Raw genomic sequence first — 20,022 nt, forward strand, 5'->3', positions numbered from 1 at the left:
GCGCCAAATCAGACCTTTTTTCCTTTTCTTTTCATTCGAATACATTGATACATTGCCATTTTTCAACCTGTGTTGCGTATCGCTTTTCGTGGAATTAATTTTCGAGAAAGAGAGAGAGAGAAAGAGAACGGGGCCGCGATGACGCAAATTTCTTACGAGGCGAGAACGATTGAAACGGGAGAGAGAGAGAGTTTAAAAATAATCGACAAGAAATTGATTTCATCGGTCTATCGATTTCGGCGATTAAACAGATAAAAGTAAATACGTCAAGAGACGCTTAGCCGATCGTTCGAGTTTCTTTCTTGATTTAATAATAATAATAAAAACAAAGGGAGGAAATTAACACGCGTTGCAGCACGCTAATGTGCAACGCTTTTCTTGCTCTACGAACATTGTCGAAATAAGAACGAACGAGCTGCGTCGTGCGGCTTTTTGCCACTGTTTCTCGCGCGTAATGTGCATATAAATGCGAAACTTTTGGTAACATTAACACGAGGCGTTGAAATCGTGTATTATGAAAATTACGGTAACTTTATGTATTATTAGTAGTGATATTATCCACGTATTCTCGACGATTATCACGGGTTATCAAAGGAGAATAATTGTTTAATCCGACGATGCGTTAATGGATGCTTCGTCATTAACAAACAAAACCCCACGGAACAAACAGTCACGTTTGATCAGCTGTATTTTATTTGTTATAACTTCGTAGGCGTTAAATCAAACTGGGAACGTGCCCGACGTTAGTTTCGCGCGCTGGTTCGGGAGAGATAATTTCGAATGAAATATCGTATACATAAATTTTTAACAAAGCAAATACCACACACGTGTTTTTCTTTCTTTTTTACGGAATATCGTCGAACATTTTGAAAATTCGATAGCCGGGGCGAAATAAAATTTGTTTATATCGCGCAATTTTTACGTTCTGGCAGGCTGTAGACACTTTTTTTCTATATAGATTTTTTTTATATTACGTCTATTGCGTGCAATTTCTCACAAATAAAATCAATAATAATAGTAAAAAAATTATTTCTCATAATAAAAATCAATGTGTTGCGTATGTTGCAAAACTGTATCATTCTTGAGCAAAACGGTGGAAGAATAAAATCTTCGATTTTTATTTTCTATCCGTGGTCTAAGAGTAGAATTTTATCACCACGCTAAAAATTAATAACAGTTCCAGTTCCTTTAAAGATAAATAATTAAATTAAATAAATTAAATTCTCGCAGTTATACCAAGTTCGAAGCTTAAAAATAAGTTGCCCGAGTAACTTCAAATCAACTAATAAATTCAATTAAGAAACCTTTATTAATACGATTGGAGAAATTTTTAATAATAATAATAATTATAGTAATAAATTTTTAAATCGAACATTTTTGAAATATCTCCGAAAGAGAGGCGAGAAATTCGAAATCTTAGAAAAATGATCGTTCTCGTGCCAGATTTCGATCGCTTAAAATCATTACGATAATTCTTGCGTACGATTTTAAGAACAGTTTCTCCATCTTTCTCAACTCTTCTCAATATTGAAAATTGAGAAAAAAAAAAAAAAAAAGAAAGTAAATTATTTTTATGCCAAATTTCGTAACTTCGAGCCTTTATCAAAGGTCGTATCGAAAGGCCCTCTCCTAAAGAGAGTGACGGCCTAATAAATTCTTTTACGAGTGTCGTGAAACGGTTCGTGTAAAAGACCCCGGCATGGTGTTAATTATAGAACGGTGGTTCACATTGTGTTCCAAGTTCGTTGTGTGCCTCGTTGTATCGTGCAAACGATTTACCTTTGCCTTACGAGCCGCATTGTGCCCGAAACGTCAAGAGTAACCTAGAAAAAGTGACGCATACACTTTATCGGCCGCTAAACGCGCGTGTTCTGTTTACCCTGCTCCCTGTGACACACATACTCGATAACACACGGACGTCGTTGTAGTTCAGGGAACCTGGCAGACTTGAATGCCCGTAAGGATGAGCAGTGGAATCATCAAACAGAATTTTATTCTCTCTTTCAGTGGTGAGAAGGAAAGACGTTGGTACTATATATAGTTCGATGCTCGTTACGATTTATTTAATATTCGATATCGTTACTTAATGGTCGATTGACTCTGCAACAGCCTTTTACAATCGTTGATTGCCATTCTATTCGTTTCCTTTTCTTTCTTTCTTTTTTTTTTTGGTCTTTCCTTTTTAACCGCTTGCCCTCTGGAACGACGGTGCCACGCACGTCGAGAATTTTTTGTCCCAAAATGGCAACATTTCCTCAGTTTCAAGTATATTTAAATGTAACACAGGCAAAACAAATGACAAGTTTATTATTTCTATAATATTATTATATATAATATAATATTTATTTTATATAATATAATATTATTATAATATTAATATATATATAATATATTATATATATTATATTCATATATATTAATATATTATTGTAATATACATTAATATTATATAATATTATATATAATATATTATAATACTATTATAATCCATATCTATAATATTATTACATGTAATATATTATTATAATATTGTTATAATCTACACTTATAATATTATTATAATATTAATATATATATATAATATATTATATTCATATATATTAATATACTATTGTAATATACATTAATATTATATAATATAATATTATTACATGTAATATATTATAATATTGTTATAATCTATATTTATAATATTATTATAATATTTATATATATATAATATTATATATATTATAGTCACGTATATTAATACATTATTGTAATATACATTAATATTATATAATATAATATTACATAATTATTATATTATTATAATATACATTAATATATTATTAAAATATTACAATCTATATCTATAATATTATTATATATAACATATTAGTATATTATTGTCTATTATTATTATATAATAGTAAGTTTACTTATTTCTATAATAAGTTTATTACTTCTCTTATTACTTTATAATTTCTATCCAGTGATACCATACCGACGAGTTCAAAAGAAAAAGAAAGCGACGAATTGTTGCATTCGGTCACTCGTTAAGGTCCGCGAACCAGTAGCCAGCGCGTTAATACGACATTCGTTCACGCATTTTCTTTTTATTTTTAATGAAACGACGAATTGAAATAAATGCCGCAGCTCGACGAGATAGTTGCAATTGGAAAGACAGTTTTCTTTCATTCGCTCGTTAGTTTTGTAATGCGTTTCAAAACGAACAAAAAAAAAAAAAAAAAAAAAAGAACATTAAGCGAAGTTTACGTACACTTGCTTTCGACGAACTTTGCCTCAACTTCATTCATAAAAGAGAAAGTCGCTCGCGGGGAATAAAGCGGAATATTTTCATAGCGCGTTTTCCTGCTACGGCAGAATTGCAATTATGAAATTTTAAGACGACTCGGTTGTAACGAGTTCCGCGTTCGCGCGAAAACGCCGCGATTTCCGCAAAAATGCTTACGATTATTCGCGGGCTCGCAATTAATTGAATTATTCGCTAACCTGTTTCGACAACACGCGCGTTTCGCAATTGCGAAACTTTAAAGGACGACTCGCCATCTGGACAGGCAGAAAATTGTCAAAACGAGTTGTTCGTGTTTTTCAATCGAGATATTTCGCCCTGTTTGCTGTAGTTCAGAAAATGTGGTTCGAGACGCGGGATGTTATTCATCAACGCGACAGTTTTTTTTTTTTTTTTTTTTTTTTAAAAAAACTGTCTCGACAACGTGGTGCAGGCAATTATAATACTCTCTAGAGTATGATTGCGTTAAGCGTAATAAATGGCAGGAAAGAATGCTCTCTCAACGAAAGCAGCGGATTGTTTTACTTTATAATAAGCGTTGACGTGGAATTAAGTACCCTTATTGTTTTCCAAGAACGCTCTTCAACCGAGTGTTCGCAATTATAAAACTTTCTTTCGCGTTTAAATTACCCCGCAATTGAGGAGACCGGCGGTAAGAAAATGTGACGTTTCGTGGAAACAATGGATTGTTAATCAATTCTGACGTGAAAACTGATTCTAAAAGTTAAACACATAATTGTGTCATTTGGATATTTGAGAAATATGGACTGATATATTAATAAACTGTTAATTTGTGTTATCATTCATTTGTTACAGTCTCTCTTTCCTCCGAATTTTTACATCAGGTTCGCGCAAGTGATATAAATAGTCAACGACAGTTGACTCGTTGTACTTTCACGTCTCAATCATCGATTAGTGAAGAAAGAAATCACTCAAGAAAATTCAGGTGAAGTGTTATTTAGTCAGAGGTTTTTCTAAAAGCGTGACCATTCTATTTTTCAATGAAATTCTATTTCGCTGCTGCGAATCTGGCACGTTTAAATGTCACCACGTTTGAATGTCTAAGAAATAGAAATAGTATTAATTATTGTGGGAAATATTTTCAGCTGTGATCTTTGATTGTACATGAAAGAGAAATTCAAACGAAAATCAGGTTTAAATCAGTAACTAAAAGTTACGAATAATTACATTAGGCAGATTATGCCATTTGCCTTCTGAATATGACACGAGAGAAATGAGATCAGCGAATACACTCGTCACATTTTCAATATCGCAATCGCTTTTAAAAGGTTATTTAAGGAAAATCGAGTGAAAGATTACCTAGACAGAAATTTCCTAAAAGCGCATTTGATGAAAATTGTTTTTATCGTTACCTTTAAACGTTAATATGTAATCCGTAAAAAGATACTTGCGCAAGTACGCGTTTCTTCATTTATTATAAATGACACAGAAATCGAAGAACAAACTTGTCGTATTTCCACTTGTAATTTTCAATCGTGATCGTTAGTAAAAAAAATATAGGAAAAATAATTTTCAGATAATTATAAAAAAAATATAGGAAAAATAATTTTCAGATAATTATAAGAAAAATATAGGAAACATAATTTTCAGATAATTATAAGAAAAATAGTTTTCATATAATCATGAGAAAAATGTAGGGAAAATAATTTTCAGATAGTTGTAAAAAAAGTATAGGAAAAATAACTTTCAGATAATTATAAAAAAAATATAGGGAAAATAATTTTCAAATAATTATAAGAAAAATATAGGGAAAATAATTTTCAGATAATTATAAGAAAAATATAGGAAACATAATTTTCAGATAATTATAAGAAAAATAATTTTCATATAATTATAAGAAAAATTTAGGGAAAATAATTTTCAGATAATTGTAAAAAAAATATAGGAAAAATAACTTTCAGATAATTATAAAAAGAATATAGGGAAAATAATTTTCAGATAATTATAAGAAAAATATAGAGAAAATAATTTTCAGATAATTGTAAAAAAAATATAGGAAAAATAACTTTCAGATAATTATAAAAAAAATATAGAGAAAATAATTTTCAGATAATTATAAGAAAAATATAGGAAAAATAATTTTCAGATAATTATAAGAAAAAACATAGGAAAAATAATTTTCAACGAAAATCAGGCGAAACGTTTAATTCAAAGCGCGCGATTTTTCGTTGAAGGTCACCGCGTTACGAATCTCACGCTTAACTTTTAAACTCTCCGTTAATCTCCAATAATCGATGGAGGGATACCGAAGGACGAAGAATCGCGCGGAAAATTGTTTAGTCGCAGGCCGAGAATGAATTCTATAGCGAAGACAGAGCGTTATACACTCCCAGCCGGTTATCCAATCTTTCTTTACGCTTCTCTTATATCACTTCATTTTCCGTGACCGTTCTCCATGAGAAACGTGGCGCTCGTTCCGTTCCGTGTATGCATACATACGTTAGTTTACGCCCCCGCGAGACGAGAAACGTCGCGAAACAAAAATGTTTCCATGCGCAAGTTTACGCCCGCGAACGTCCTCGTGACCTGGAATTAAATAAAATATCATCGAGAGGAAAACCGCGGAGGCGTTACGAGGAGGAAATTGAAATGGTGCACGGTATTAATGGCAGACTGTATTACATCGCGGAGACAATATCGAGGTAGACTTCTCTCTCAACGGCAACGCGGATACCATAGGAAATAAGCCGCATCGTAACATGCGACTTTAATAAAAATATTACACGATACCCTCGATTCGTGACATATCCTCTGTTTTACCCAGGTGTTCTAAAATTAAAGATGTATACTAGAAAGAGGGGGAATAATGGGACGAGTTTTAATATTAGATCGTTCTCATCTAGATATGTGTGTGTGTGTATGTAAGTTGTATGAATTTTTTTATAAATTAATATATAAGAAAAATTAATATATAATATTTCTTATAAATTTATATATATATATAAATTTATAAAAAAAAAATTGGAATCATTCTTTACAAAATTTATAAAAAAATAATCCATACACACACACACACACACACACATAAGGTGTACGGATTACTTTTTTATAAATTAATATATAATATTTTTTATAAATTTATATATATATAAGTTACATATTAACATATAAGTTTTATATATATATATAAAAGTATGGATTATTTTTTTATAAATTTTGTAAAGAATGATTCCAAGTCTATTTGTAACAAATGAAATCAAGGAATTTTTACACATTTATGAGAAATTTACAGATAAAGATATACATAATATAAATATATAGTTGGTCACTGAAAGACTAAATGACATGAAACGAAAATGACTTCTACAGACACACAGTTTTTTAAACTTTTTATTATTTTATTTGGAAATACAATTAATTTTTTTCAGTATTTTTTTCTACGAAGAAAGAAAATAAAAAAAAATCGAAAATGGACAAGTTATGACTTTTTCAAACTCTTCAGTTTTTCGGTGGCTATCCTATACTGCGTATGCTGAATTTAATAGGCCTGTCTGATCTGACTCTTACATTCTTTTAAACTATCTTCACAAAAATATGAAACGCAGTAGTTTAGTAATTTGTTTCTAGAGAATTGAATATCGTCGTATTTAATTTCTGACAGGTTCATGCGTAACTTTGATACTTTACAAATTTTATCGTTTGTTGACGAGTAATTAAATACGTTATAATCACAACTCGTTCATTGTAATTCATTGACATTAAAGCAGTCTTGTGTCATTCTGGAATCTCATAGTTTGTTCTCTAAATTTATGCATCATTTCAAAATAAATCAATAAATTTCCCTCACAGTTTAATTTTATTTCATTTATTTAATTTCCTGAGTCTGAATCTGACCTAGTAAATGAAATATTAGAACGTATATAATGTGATAATTCTGGGTAAACAATTGACAAATTGATCGTTCGTTCTTATGGTAATTCTAAAATATCGCTGTTGACGTGAAACGAAATATCCCGAAATATATACCAGCTGTTAAACTTCACCACAATTTCAATCATCAATGTACATCATTCTAAACTCTCATTTCATTTTTATATTCATCGTCTGGAAATTATTATTCGTTCGAAACTACGCTCGAAAATTAAAATTACGTTACAGAAATAACCATTGCTACGTTTCCCAGCTACGCTACAAATGTAATTTGTATATGAAACTATTAAAAAAACATCAAAAAAAAAAAAAAAAAAAAACTCTATTGAATAACATGTGACAAGAATTATTTAAAATTTCGAAAAATTTGTAGTTTTTTCATCGTGTTTTACTCTCATCAGAGGGAAGAACATTCCTTTGATCATCGCGTTTCACTTTCTACTCGATTCACCTGCAATTCTAGAGCACATCCTCCAGATAAGATTCCTATCTTCGCGAAGTAATTCTTCCCCCGTCCCGCGACATTCCTCCCCTCCTCCCCTCCCACCTCCACCCCCTCGCTGCCGCGTTTCGTTCTTATTCTTTCGCTCATTCTTCTAACGCCTACGCGATCAAAGACCAGCCGTTTGATCTATTTTCGAGGGATCGATACAAGCAGCGTCCCTTTCAAGCGTACTTTCGCACGCAAGAGGCAATAATAATGGCTGGGTTAGGGGCGAGGGGGAGGGAGGGGGGGGGAAGGAGGGCACACAATGGCTGAGGCAAGGGTCTGAACGAGTACGTGGAAACACTCTGGTCGCGTGTTATATTTAAGGAATCCTTAGGTAACCGGTTAAATCCATCGAGAGCGCCTAGTAACGATACACAAACGATTTTGCTTTGCAGTACTTTGAAAACGGCACGACAATCAAATTAACGAACATACGTTACGAGGCGTCCGGCTCGTATTGCTGTCAAGTTTCGATGACGACCCCCATTTACAGCAAGACTTCCGAGAGCGTTCAACTGAAAGTTATAGGTAAGCCACGTGTCATTTCTAAATAAATTATATTGTATATGTTATATTTTATATTTTATTATCTATTGTATGTTTCATAGTTTGTTATATATTTATTTTATACTTTATGTTAATTTTATGTTAAATTATATATTTTAATATTATATCGTGCATGATAATATTTCATATATTATATAAATGTAAAATATAATAATTTTAAAATTATATTAATTATTATATATATATATATTATAATATTAAATATTATATATTTATATATATAATAATATAAGTATTATCGTAGATTATATATTTTAATATTATATAATATATGATAATATTTTATATAATATTATCATATATTATATAATATAAAACATAATATATATTATATAAATATAAAACATAATAATTTTAAAATTACATTAAATATTATATATTGTAATATTAAATATTGTATATTATATAATAATATAAGTATTATCGTAGATTATATATTTTAATATTATATAATATATGATAATATTTTATATATTATATAAATATAAAACATAATAATTTTAAAATTACATTAAATATTATGTATTATATATTATATAGTATAATACAAATATTATATAATAATACAAGTATTATCATATATTATATGTTATATATTTAAAATTATATAAATTAAGTAAATATATTAAATATATTCTATATTATACATATTACAAGTAGACCGCGAGTTTTTTTACACAGATTCATATTTTTGGAACTATAATTCCTATGATAGACGGGTAAAAGGAGTACATACGTCCAAGTCCAGTGAAAATGATATAGGTCAGCAGACTGCGGATTTTTATACATTTGAAGAATGAAGTGCACATTGCATTCATTGAAGTTGCACAGTGAACGTTGCACGTAGTATGAAAAAAAAATGTACGAAATATCCAAACCGCATAATTCTTTGCATTGCACAAAAATCCGCACGGTTAAGTCTCATCGGTTTCGAAAAAAATGATGTTACATTTTGAAATGCACGCTGTGCTTTAAATACTTCTCGGCGGATCAATGAATTCTGACGTATGTATTCTTATTTTCGCTCTGTCTGTCAGAGAATTAACTCTACTGTTTTCTGTTGGATGTTACGTTCCAATTATATAAATATACAGCACGGGGTATAAATTGAAGTATATACGTATAAATACAGTTTTTAAGTGCAGTAGAATCTGCTTCATCGGTACCTTAGTTTTTCAAATACTTTAATACCTTTTACGTTGCTGTAATAAAATATCCACCAGTGAGTGACGATTTTCTAGCAAATCTAGTAATATAAATCAGATGGTAAGATATATTCGAGAAATAATGGCTCGGATAAAAGAGGCTCTGTACTTGACTTCAACATAAAATATAATTTTACGGTCGTTCGTACATTCCACGCTTTCGCGGGAATAACGTGTTACGAAAAGAGAAAAATGTCTGAAGCGAAGGGAACAAGCGCAGGGTTAAAAAACACGGAACCTCGGTGGAAAAATTGTTTCACGTACTAGATGTTGTAATATGCATTCTGTACTTTTTAAATTTTCTGTGAAGCGAGAAAAACGTTGAAGGAAATAACGCAGCCAAGGAAAAAGGGGGAAACATCAGAAAACAGGAAAATAATTCAAATACCTCTGTGTAGAAGTGTTTCAGTCAACAAGGAGATACTGAAGAACTTAAAAAATTCCAGAAGCAAAGTACAACAGCATATTATAACTATTGAATTATGATAATTACAGTTGAGAGTATCTGTATCGATTGCACGAATTTTTCTCCTCCCATACGAACTGTTAATACAAGACACACAGTTCATCTACGTTTAAATAATCGTTTAAATATCTATTTTCAGATATAGATCGCTGAAAAATTCTTCATAATCGAATTGTTCGTAATGAAGTTATGAGACCAATTATACAGCTTCACTGAAATATACTTTTGATCCAAATAATCCGACAATATCTTGATCTGTCGTAGTAATACTTGACTCGTCGCTGAGATTTTCAATATTTTGTAAATTTTCTACTTTTCTTTCGGACCGTATTGTTTCTATTAGGAATAAAATTACGCTGAGATGTAAAACCTAAAAAAAGCAGGAAGACTGAAAAAAAATTGCTCCGCGCAGTACAATTATCTATTAATGGGTCAGAAAGGAAGTTTAAAACATGCAAAGGCACTTCGAAATTTCCAGTTAAATGAATTCTTTATCTTTTAGTATCGCTGTGATGTCGGAGAGAGATTTTTATATTTCATACTCCAATTATTAATGGTGTCTAGAAGCTTTACTATATATGAAAGAAACATTTGCTCGATGATCGTGATCGTCGATAGTTTATCCACATTGTAATGTGATTGATTTCTTGAGCAAATCAATTTAAGAGTATAATATATAATTATATAATATATAATTATTACTATAAATATAATTATACTATAATATTATATAACATATAATTATTACTATATATACAATTATTACTATAATATTATTATTATATAATTATGTAATATATAATTATTACTATATTATTACTATATTATATAATATATAATTATTACTATATTATTATTATATAATTATATAATATTATATTATATAATTATTAAATAATATAATATTATTATATGTAATTATTACTATATATAATTATATAATATATAATATAATTATATCACTACTAATAAAACAGTGATACACAAAAGCTCAGCTCACTCGGTTTCTTCACGAGCCGAAAGTTCATTTCAAACGCTTTGTACATCATTTTTTGAGATGCAAGAATGACGAATGATACATTAAAATACGGGCAAAATGAAAATGTTGGTAAATAAACAGGATCGTCGTATTGATATGTAAAATGATTAACACGTTAACCAAGCTTATTCTCGCCGTTTGCAAGAAACCGTGATTTACGTTCGTTTCATGGAGCTCAGACACGATAATATTTGCGCTCGTGTTTCTGAAACGAATAACAAAATAATTATGCGCAAATATAATATACGATGCTCGTTACGATGGAACGGTTTAAACGCGCTGTAAAACTGAAATCGATATAAAGAGCCAGGTAGACTGCGCGCCATTAAATCCGTCCGACTCTGTTTCGTTATAACGTGATTAAATTGATTCGAGCCTCGTGTTTGAAATTTTATAATGTTAAAAATGAAAGGGAAAAAAATTGAAACTGGCGAGGAAGAAACATTCGTTTTTATAAGACGAACGATAACCTGGTGCTAACACTTCGGTCCATCCTTTTATCGATCGATTGGCTAATTATGCAATCGTTTCGCCTCTACGGTAAGATAGGATCGCGATAAAACACGGCGTCTTTGCAATCGTAATTCGCCGATCAAGCGTAGAAAAGCATAAATCGGTTTCATCCGAAAGTTTTCGTGTGAGAGTTTTGCTCGATTAAAAGCTAGCATAAAGAACAATAATTGTAAGAATAAACGAAGATGAAAGATACACAAAGAATGTGAATTTACAAAACAAGCAATAGGTGTCTGTGGAATGAAACGATTACAAATGTAGAGATTACTTCTTTTTAATTTAAAGCTTTTTACTCGCGGCAGGAGAAATATAAATAACTGGAAACGTTTGTTCGTTTTGATCTGTTGCTGTGTGGAAGCTTTCGTAGTTGATATATTAGTAAATTTCTAAAACAATACGAAGCAAGAAATGCTGTTGACGTTCACTTTTCCTATTTCTTCCCCTTGGAAATTCGTTCGACGCAACTTCAAACAGAAGATAACTCGAGTCTCGATAATCATTTCATATTACCTTTACTATTTAATTTCCAATTACTCATTTGACGCAGCAAACGTGTCGTACACGCTTTGTGTGACCCTCTTTGTTCAACAGAGTGTTAAATTAGCAAACAAATTGCTCAAAGAAAATTACTCCATCGACATAAAAATTATTCGATCGATTACCTTTGCAAACGAAGATTAAAAAAAAAAAAAAAAAAACAGTGTCGGTGTAAGTGATTTAAATGTTGAACGAGAAACGAAGATCGCGTTAAATTTCGTTAGACCTCTAAAGATTTCACATTATTCCATTACGCTTTATTATTAAAATGGAGGAGAGAGAGAACGTTCGCCGCGCGGCCTAATAAAAACGAAGCGAAGGCAAACATTTAGCCAAGCTTCGCGAGGCACTGAACTGCTCTTGCCCTGGTTTTTTTTTCCACGGGGGTAATTCTATTCTAATTAGTGTTATGAAATTGCACAGTACCACAGACTGAAGACCCGAAAATCACGTTCAAGAAACGAGAGTACATGGTCGGCGAGAGTCTAGAGGCAAACTGCACCTCCTCGGCTGCGCATCCGGTTCCTCACTTGACTTGGTACATAAACGGCAAGGAGGTGAGTCAATATTAATTATAACGGCAAACTTGTCTCAATGATGCCTTCACGGCGTTCATTTTAAATTTCATGTGCTCTCGCGTTGCTCGTTAACTCTTAAACGCGTAACGTTGGAACTTAATATCTCTATTTCTTGAGAATCTTGTAGACATCTAGTACGTTTACTATAATGTAACATTAATAAACGTATAAATAAACGTTTATTGCTTGATATTTTTCATCAAAGACTCTATTGTTATTTTTTCTTTATTTTCACTATACGTATCTAGTACATTTACTAATATATAATAATCAACTAGTCTATAACATAACTAAACTATAATATACTGAAGTAAATGATATTCATTGTACGATATTTTTAATTATAGAGAATACGAATATCTATATTTGTAGTCTGAATTTATTGATTTTTGAATATCAATGGCAATCGATGGTTATAACAATTGGAAAATGGATATAAAATTTCTTTGGTTCAAAGGTGTATAGGATGAAAAATCTTAGGATAGCTATTACATTCGTCTCAGAACTATAACTGTTTAACTTGATATTCAATATTTTAAAAACAGTTTGATAAGTTCTCCTAAAAATAAATGTATCTATGAAATTTTGAAAACATTTACCAATATAATAACATAAATTGTATCAACTAATCTATAACCTAATTAAACTATAATATACTATAGTAAATGATATTCATTGCACGATATTTATAATTAAAGAGAATACGAATATCTATATTTGTAGTTGGAATTTATTGATTTTTAAATATCAATGGCAATCGATGGTTATAACAATTGGAAAATGGATATAAAATTTCTTCGATTCAAAGGTGTATAGGATGAAAAATCTTAGAATAATTACATTCTTCTCAGAACTATAACTGTTTAACTTGATATTCAATATTTTGAAAACAGTTTGATAAGTTCTCCTAAAAATAAATGTATCTATGAAATTTTGGAAACATTTACCAATATAATAATCAACTAATCTATAACCTAACTAAACTATAATATACTATAGTAAATGATATTCATTGCACGATATTTATAATTAAAGAGAATACGAATATCTATATTTGTAGTCGGAATTTATTGATTTTTGAATATCAATGGCAATCGATGGTTATAACAATTGGAAAATGGATATAAAATTTCTTCGGTTCAAAAGTGTATAGGATGAAAAATCTTAGAATAGCTATTACATTCGTCTCAGAACTATAACTGTTTAACTTGATATTCAATATTTTAAAAACAGTTTGATAAGTTCTCCTAAAAATAAATGTGTCTATGAAACTTTGAAAACAGTTATTGTGTCAATCGTTACGATTGTACATGTTGTAACATTGTAAGAATATTATACACGTATCGGAATAATATATTACTCTCAGAAACAATTAAAAAGAAGTTCCATTTTGTTGCATTTCGGAGAACCGAATGCATTCGAGGATCGAGTTGATACTTAGATACGAATATCCATCGAATTGCAGCACGATAAGTTTTGTAAGTTAAATCGGGAGTTAAACTTCGACATTATCTTCTGGCATCTATGTTTAATAGCGCTATAATTTTTGCTATATAAAGTTCTATGAGGAACTCTCTCTAAGTCGCTCGATCGACATATTTCCGTTTTTTTCTCCTCTCTTTTTTTTTCTTTTTGCCTCGTCGAGAAGTTTTGAAAATTTTAAATGTAATGGAAGTTTAACCCTTTGATGGTACAACACGTGTTACTTGAGAATTATACTTTACTTACTTTGAGAATTTCATAGCATCATCCCTTTACTTGAAAATCAATTGAGTTATCCATGACGAAGCTATAAAGTGATACTTAAAAAGATGAACGAACTGCGAATTTTTGTGCAATATGAAGACTCATTCAATATTATGTCAATATACTTCGAATATTTTTTTTTTTTATTTTCCGTGCATTTCTGCACTTTTAGAAATTTTTCGCAAATGTGTGCATAAAAAGCAGCAGTCTGATAATAAAAGCAGGATACCACGTGAAAATTGACGACGATCCTCAGTCCCCTATATTTGTATCTGCAAAAATAATTATGTTAATTTTTACTATACAATATAATACAATACAATACAATACAATATAATGCAATGCAATGCAATACAATACAATACAATATAATATAATGCAATATAATATAATATAATATAATATAATATAATATAATATAATATAATATAATATAATATAATATAATACAATACAATATAATATAATATAATGCAATATAATATAATATAATACAATACAATACAATACAATATAATATAATATAATGCAATATAATACAGTACAATACAATACAATATAATATAATATAATACAATATAATGCAATGCAATGCAATACAATACAATAGAATACAATACAATACAATACAATATAATATAATACAATACAATACAATATAATATAATGCAATATAATACAGTACAATACAATATAATATAATATAATATAATATAATATAATACAATATAATGCAATGCAATGCAATACAATACAATAGAATACAATACAATATAATATAATATAATGCAATATAATACAATACAATACAATACAGTACAATATAATATAATATAATGCAATATAATATAATACAATACAATATAATATAATATAATACAATACAATACAATATAATATAATGTAATATATATGTATATATACATATATTACATTATATAATATTACAATGATATAGTTATAATACATATAATAGCGATTCTGACCAAGTGTCATCAATTTTTTTCTTGTCTGTTACATTAGGTGGATATCAGTCTGGTAAATCACTATCCGCACACGCGTCACGAGCACCAACTGATGTCCGCTACCGCTCAATTAACGATAAAAGTGTCCGAGTTGCACATAGGGGAGAATGGTTATTTGGAGATCAGCTGCTATTCAACCATTCCTGATTATCCGTTGCACCACGTGCAGTACGCCGACGACAGGAGAGAATCAGTTACGGGTAATTATCTTTTGTTTCTCGATCTATTTCTTCGACAATTTTCTTTTCCTTTTCTTCTTTTCTTCTTATTCTCGCTCCAACCTTTTCATCCCAGCTCCTTTACTTTCCACCATACGATTTATCTATTCGTTTCATAATCTCGTTAACACAATTGCGACTCTAAATAAATCCAGTTTGCAGACATTTTTATTTAGAGAAGTTGAACTCCCGAAATTCGCCGAATTTTTCGACGTCGTTAATTGAATTTCAGGGGGAGGAGGGGTAAAAAAAAAAGTAGAGAAAGAAGAACTGATTTTAAAACATTTCGCCTCTACGACACGCGAAACGGCCGAATTAAACTTATATTCACTTCACGAGTATAGTCGTGACATCTCTCGCAATTAATCAACTTTTATTTAACGTTCGAATAAATTTCCAAGCTCTCTGATTTTCGCTGATTGTCGAGGAGCGTGTTTTCAAAGTTACCCCTTTTTTTTCGAGGCGAACACGAGTTGTTCACGTGTGTGTAAATACACGAACATTCATTCTCGTAGATGTGACATATATATATATATATATATTGTTTTTTCATGTATCAGTTATGAAGCGCTCATTTTTCGAGAGCTTTCCAATCAGATTTTCGATTTCTATTCATCGCGTGGCGCACGTGGCCTATTTATCCCGCGATACATGCTATTTTTTTTTTTTTTTTTACCTCTCTTTCCTTTTTTTTTTTTTTTTTTTTTTTTTTCTTTATTAACCCGGAAATCATTGACGAACGTCCCGATGTTTTGCTCGGGAGGCCTGCCCGATTTAAATCGAAATTTGCTTTTGCAAATGGAAATTCGTTTAGCCGGATACAGATCGATGCGTTAGGCTCGGTTTCGCAAACGAGAGGAGGCGGAACGCGTTTCTTCCTCCGTTCCTCCGCAAACATAAAGCATTTTTCCACTCTAATCCGGCGCGAGATTTTCATCTCAAATTCCTTTTCCCGTGCCTCGCATAAGGCGAACTAATGAATGAGATGGCCGGGTCTAAAAACATAGGCGTTCTAATTAACCCATCCCCGTTAGAAATCGCATCCTCAGAGAAAATGTCCAATTAGAAACAGCAATCGCGAGATTCGTGGCTTCTTCAGTTCAATCTCGTTTCACGGGATATCGTGTTTGTCCTATCGTTTCTCTTGACTCTCACGCACGATGCTCGCTAAGACTACCAACGATTAAAAAGTGTGAAATTCCTAACAGAGAGATTGAGGTGCAAGGAATGAGAAAAAATTTATAATACAGTAAAATACACGAGTTTCTATAATATTAGTTTATATAGTATTTCTATATTTGTATATTTTGCTGAAGATAGTTCAAGTCTCTGAAAATATACTGTTATAAATATTATGAAGTGCAAGGAACAAGATAAAATTTATAATACAGTAAAATGCATAAGCTTTTATTTGTATATTTTGCTAAAGACTGTTGAAATATCTGAAAATACACTATTATAGATATTATGAAGTGCAAGGAATAAGATAAAATTTATAATACAGTAAAATGTACGAGCTTCTATAATATTTGTATATTTTGCTAAAGATCATTCAAATCTCTAAATACACACTATTATAGATACAGATATTGTAGAGTGCAAGTAACAAGATAAAATTTATAATACATAAGCTTTTATTTGTATATTTTGCTAAAGATAGTTCACATCTCTGAAAATACACTATTATAGATATTATCAAGTGCAAGTAACAAGATAAAATTTATAATACAGTAAAATGCATAAGCTTTTATTTGTATATTTTGCTAAAGATCGTTCAAGTCTCTGAAAATACACTGTTATAGATATAAGTATAAAATTTCAGTGGAAAATTATAAATTCGCAGTCATCTTGACTAGTTTGGTAGTTTCAGTGTTAACTTCTGCGATTATATCAATTATTGAATTTGGGATCAGACAAATTTTTGTTTGAAAGATAAAAACTAACAATTTGGAACAATCGTTTTCTCGAATTTATTATGTTTACTTGAATGAACATTTATACAATAACTCTTTATGTTAGTCCTAAATGAAATAAATCAACAGAAGTCCACGAAATTTTGAAAAATTGCTTGCAGAGGTAAACACAAAATATAGAATGAAATGAAAAATTGATTTTATTTGATAGGCAAATAATCGAATGATTTAAAGAAAAGTCACTTGCTTGTACAAGTAAGACAGCCTCGAGTCAAACAAGATGATGTACGTTATTTAAATAATTGTTTTCCAAATATTTTATTCAAATAATGCCTAATGTACAAAAAAATATAGATATTACACAAATGAAATTCAGTTTAGCATCGAGACGAATAGAGATGGAAAAAATGGAGGTGAAAATGCTTGTGAGTTGAAATGTTTGTTTTTCGAATCAATTTGACTGAAAAACTACTCAGTTTATATGATTTTGTTCAAATGCAAAAATTAAATGTAAATGCAATGTAGAATATATCATGGTATATGATATGTTCTCGTAAAGGTAATAATAATCTCCAAAATGCAATATGTTCTCCCTATGAAATTATCTTTCTGCTATCAAGTTTCGTTGAAAACTCTATCATCCTTTTAGACCACTCCTTTCGTAACACTATACCTCGTTTACACTTCCACTCAAAAGCCTTAGGGCAGTTATCATATTTGCTTTAAAGCTGGAAATGAAATTATGTGTCTATGTAAAGGCACGCAGAGGCGCATCGTATTTTGTACGACAACAACAAAAGAAATCCAACTTACAAATACACCAATTCACGTTTATATTGTAAAACTCGTGCAACATGAGGTAACTCGTAATTTACATTAAATATACCAAAACTTTGTCAAACGCAAGTTCCCAGGGCTTTCGCGCGCGTGAGAGAGTAAATGTAATTACAAATTTTGTTGATCTCAAACGCGAGCTCGGTGAGATCGACTTAATTAAATCTGACCGCGAAAATCAAAATATTTAAAAAAAAAAGAAGTGATCCTTAAAAAGAGTCCCCTCATCCTTGCATCTGTCATCTGCCAAAGGTTCGTTTAAATTCTAAATTTTACGAAATTTCCATAGAGAGTCACGAATTTCTCTGACACGATACACCTCGTCTGCTTAATATAAATATTTCTTTTCTCGCGCAATTTCCTCTGTTTTCTAACTGTGAGATCTGTTTTTCTGTTCGCTGTTCCAGTGCAAATTCTATCCACGCCGGTGGTCGAGTCCTCTGCATCGAATGTCGCGCAGGGGCCTCTAGCTACGTTACTGTGCATACTTTGCGCGATGCACAAGATCATTCCTTAATAAAAGTCAATTGCTTTAGGATAATTAAAACGAGAGAGAGAGAGAGAGAGAGGAAACAAATAAAGAAGAAGAAAAAGACACAAAAGAAAAAAAAAGAAAGAAAGAAATGTGTAATATACGTAAAAGAAAGAGAGAAAAAGAGAGTAAACACAACTGGAGGGAGTAAGGGAGAATTTGTGGGAGAGGGGTGGGGGGATATATATTATATACATACATATATAGATATATTAAAGAACGAACAATCACAATGTCTTCCTTGATTATACCGAAATACACGGGGGCAGCGATTTTATTGTCTTGCAGAAATTTTATAAACTCATATAGACGCGGCTTCTTCGTGCAACTATTTTCGATTGTCGCTTGTATCGATCGTTATCTATTCCGCGGAAGAAATATCGTCGGATCCCCCATAGGGGGGAGGGTGCCCGTTCGTTTTTCTCCGGTCCCTCCCGAGAGACTCGCGAGAGTTCGCGAGACACGCGACCGACGACCGAAGACGGTGATAATAAGAAGAAAAATTAAAAGAAAAACGGAAAAAAAGGGGAAAAAAGCAAGAGAAAAAGATTTAAAAAAAGAGAAAAAAAGAAGACCTTACGTACATCACGTGAAGCAAAAGATAAGGAAGGAGGGCAAAAAAGAAAGAAAGAAACAGAGATATATAACGCATATAGTGGATAGCAATTCACACGCCGGTTTAACAGTGATTTTTTCTAAAGAGGAGAAAAGACGAATAAAAAGAAAAAAAAAAAAAAAGAAAAGAAAATAAAAATGTAAGAATTAATAGGGCACACGCGTGTACATACACGCACAGACACACACACACACACACACACACAAGCACACACGGGCGCATTTTTCTTCTTCTTCTTCTTCTCGCGACGTCGACCACGCCAAGATTAACCCGTTTACCATCGTTCGAGTTCTCTCTCTGCCGTGGATACTCTGTCTGTGTTCTCAGATTTTCAAATCTTCCGACTACGTCGAAGCTGCTGCTGCTGCTGGTGCTGCTTCTGCATCCGTCGCGTGGAATAATTTATATATGCTCGTTCGTACGTTCGATCGTCGAGAGGTGAATTCAGACGGATCCGCGAAGAGTATATACACATATATGTATACATCTATATATACGATGTGACTTAACTGTGTTTTATCCATAGTTTCAAGAGGATTATCTCATCGCCATTCGTA

The 20,022-nt window shown here is 31.1% G+C and overlaps 1 protein-coding gene across 1 annotated transcript in view; it reads left to right on the plus strand.

Annotated features, from left to right (window-relative positions):
- LOC122528757 overlaps positions 1–19,587 on the plus strand; it is a 30,392-nt gene extending 10,805 nt beyond the window's left edge. Inside the window, exons 3-6 of the mRNA XM_043654217.1 lie at positions 8,072–8,204; positions 12,427–12,560; positions 15,351–15,552; positions 18,725–19,587. Of these exons, the coding sequence (XP_043510152.1) occupies positions 8,072–8,204; positions 12,427–12,560; positions 15,351–15,552; positions 18,725–18,834 (579 nt within the window). The 3' untranslated portion in view covers positions 18,835–19,587. The remainder of the gene's footprint in view (positions 1–8,071; positions 8,205–12,426; positions 12,561–15,350; positions 15,553–18,724) is intronic.
- Positions 19,588–20,022: the final 435 nt, after the last annotated feature.

Source organism: Frieseomelitta varia, unplaced genomic scaffold (assembly GCF_011392965.1).
Source record: "Frieseomelitta varia isolate USP_RPSP 00005682 unplaced genomic scaffold, Fvar_1.2 scaffold_258, whole genome shotgun sequence".
NCBI lineage: Eukaryota > Metazoa > Arthropoda > Insecta > Hymenoptera > Apidae > Frieseomelitta > Frieseomelitta varia.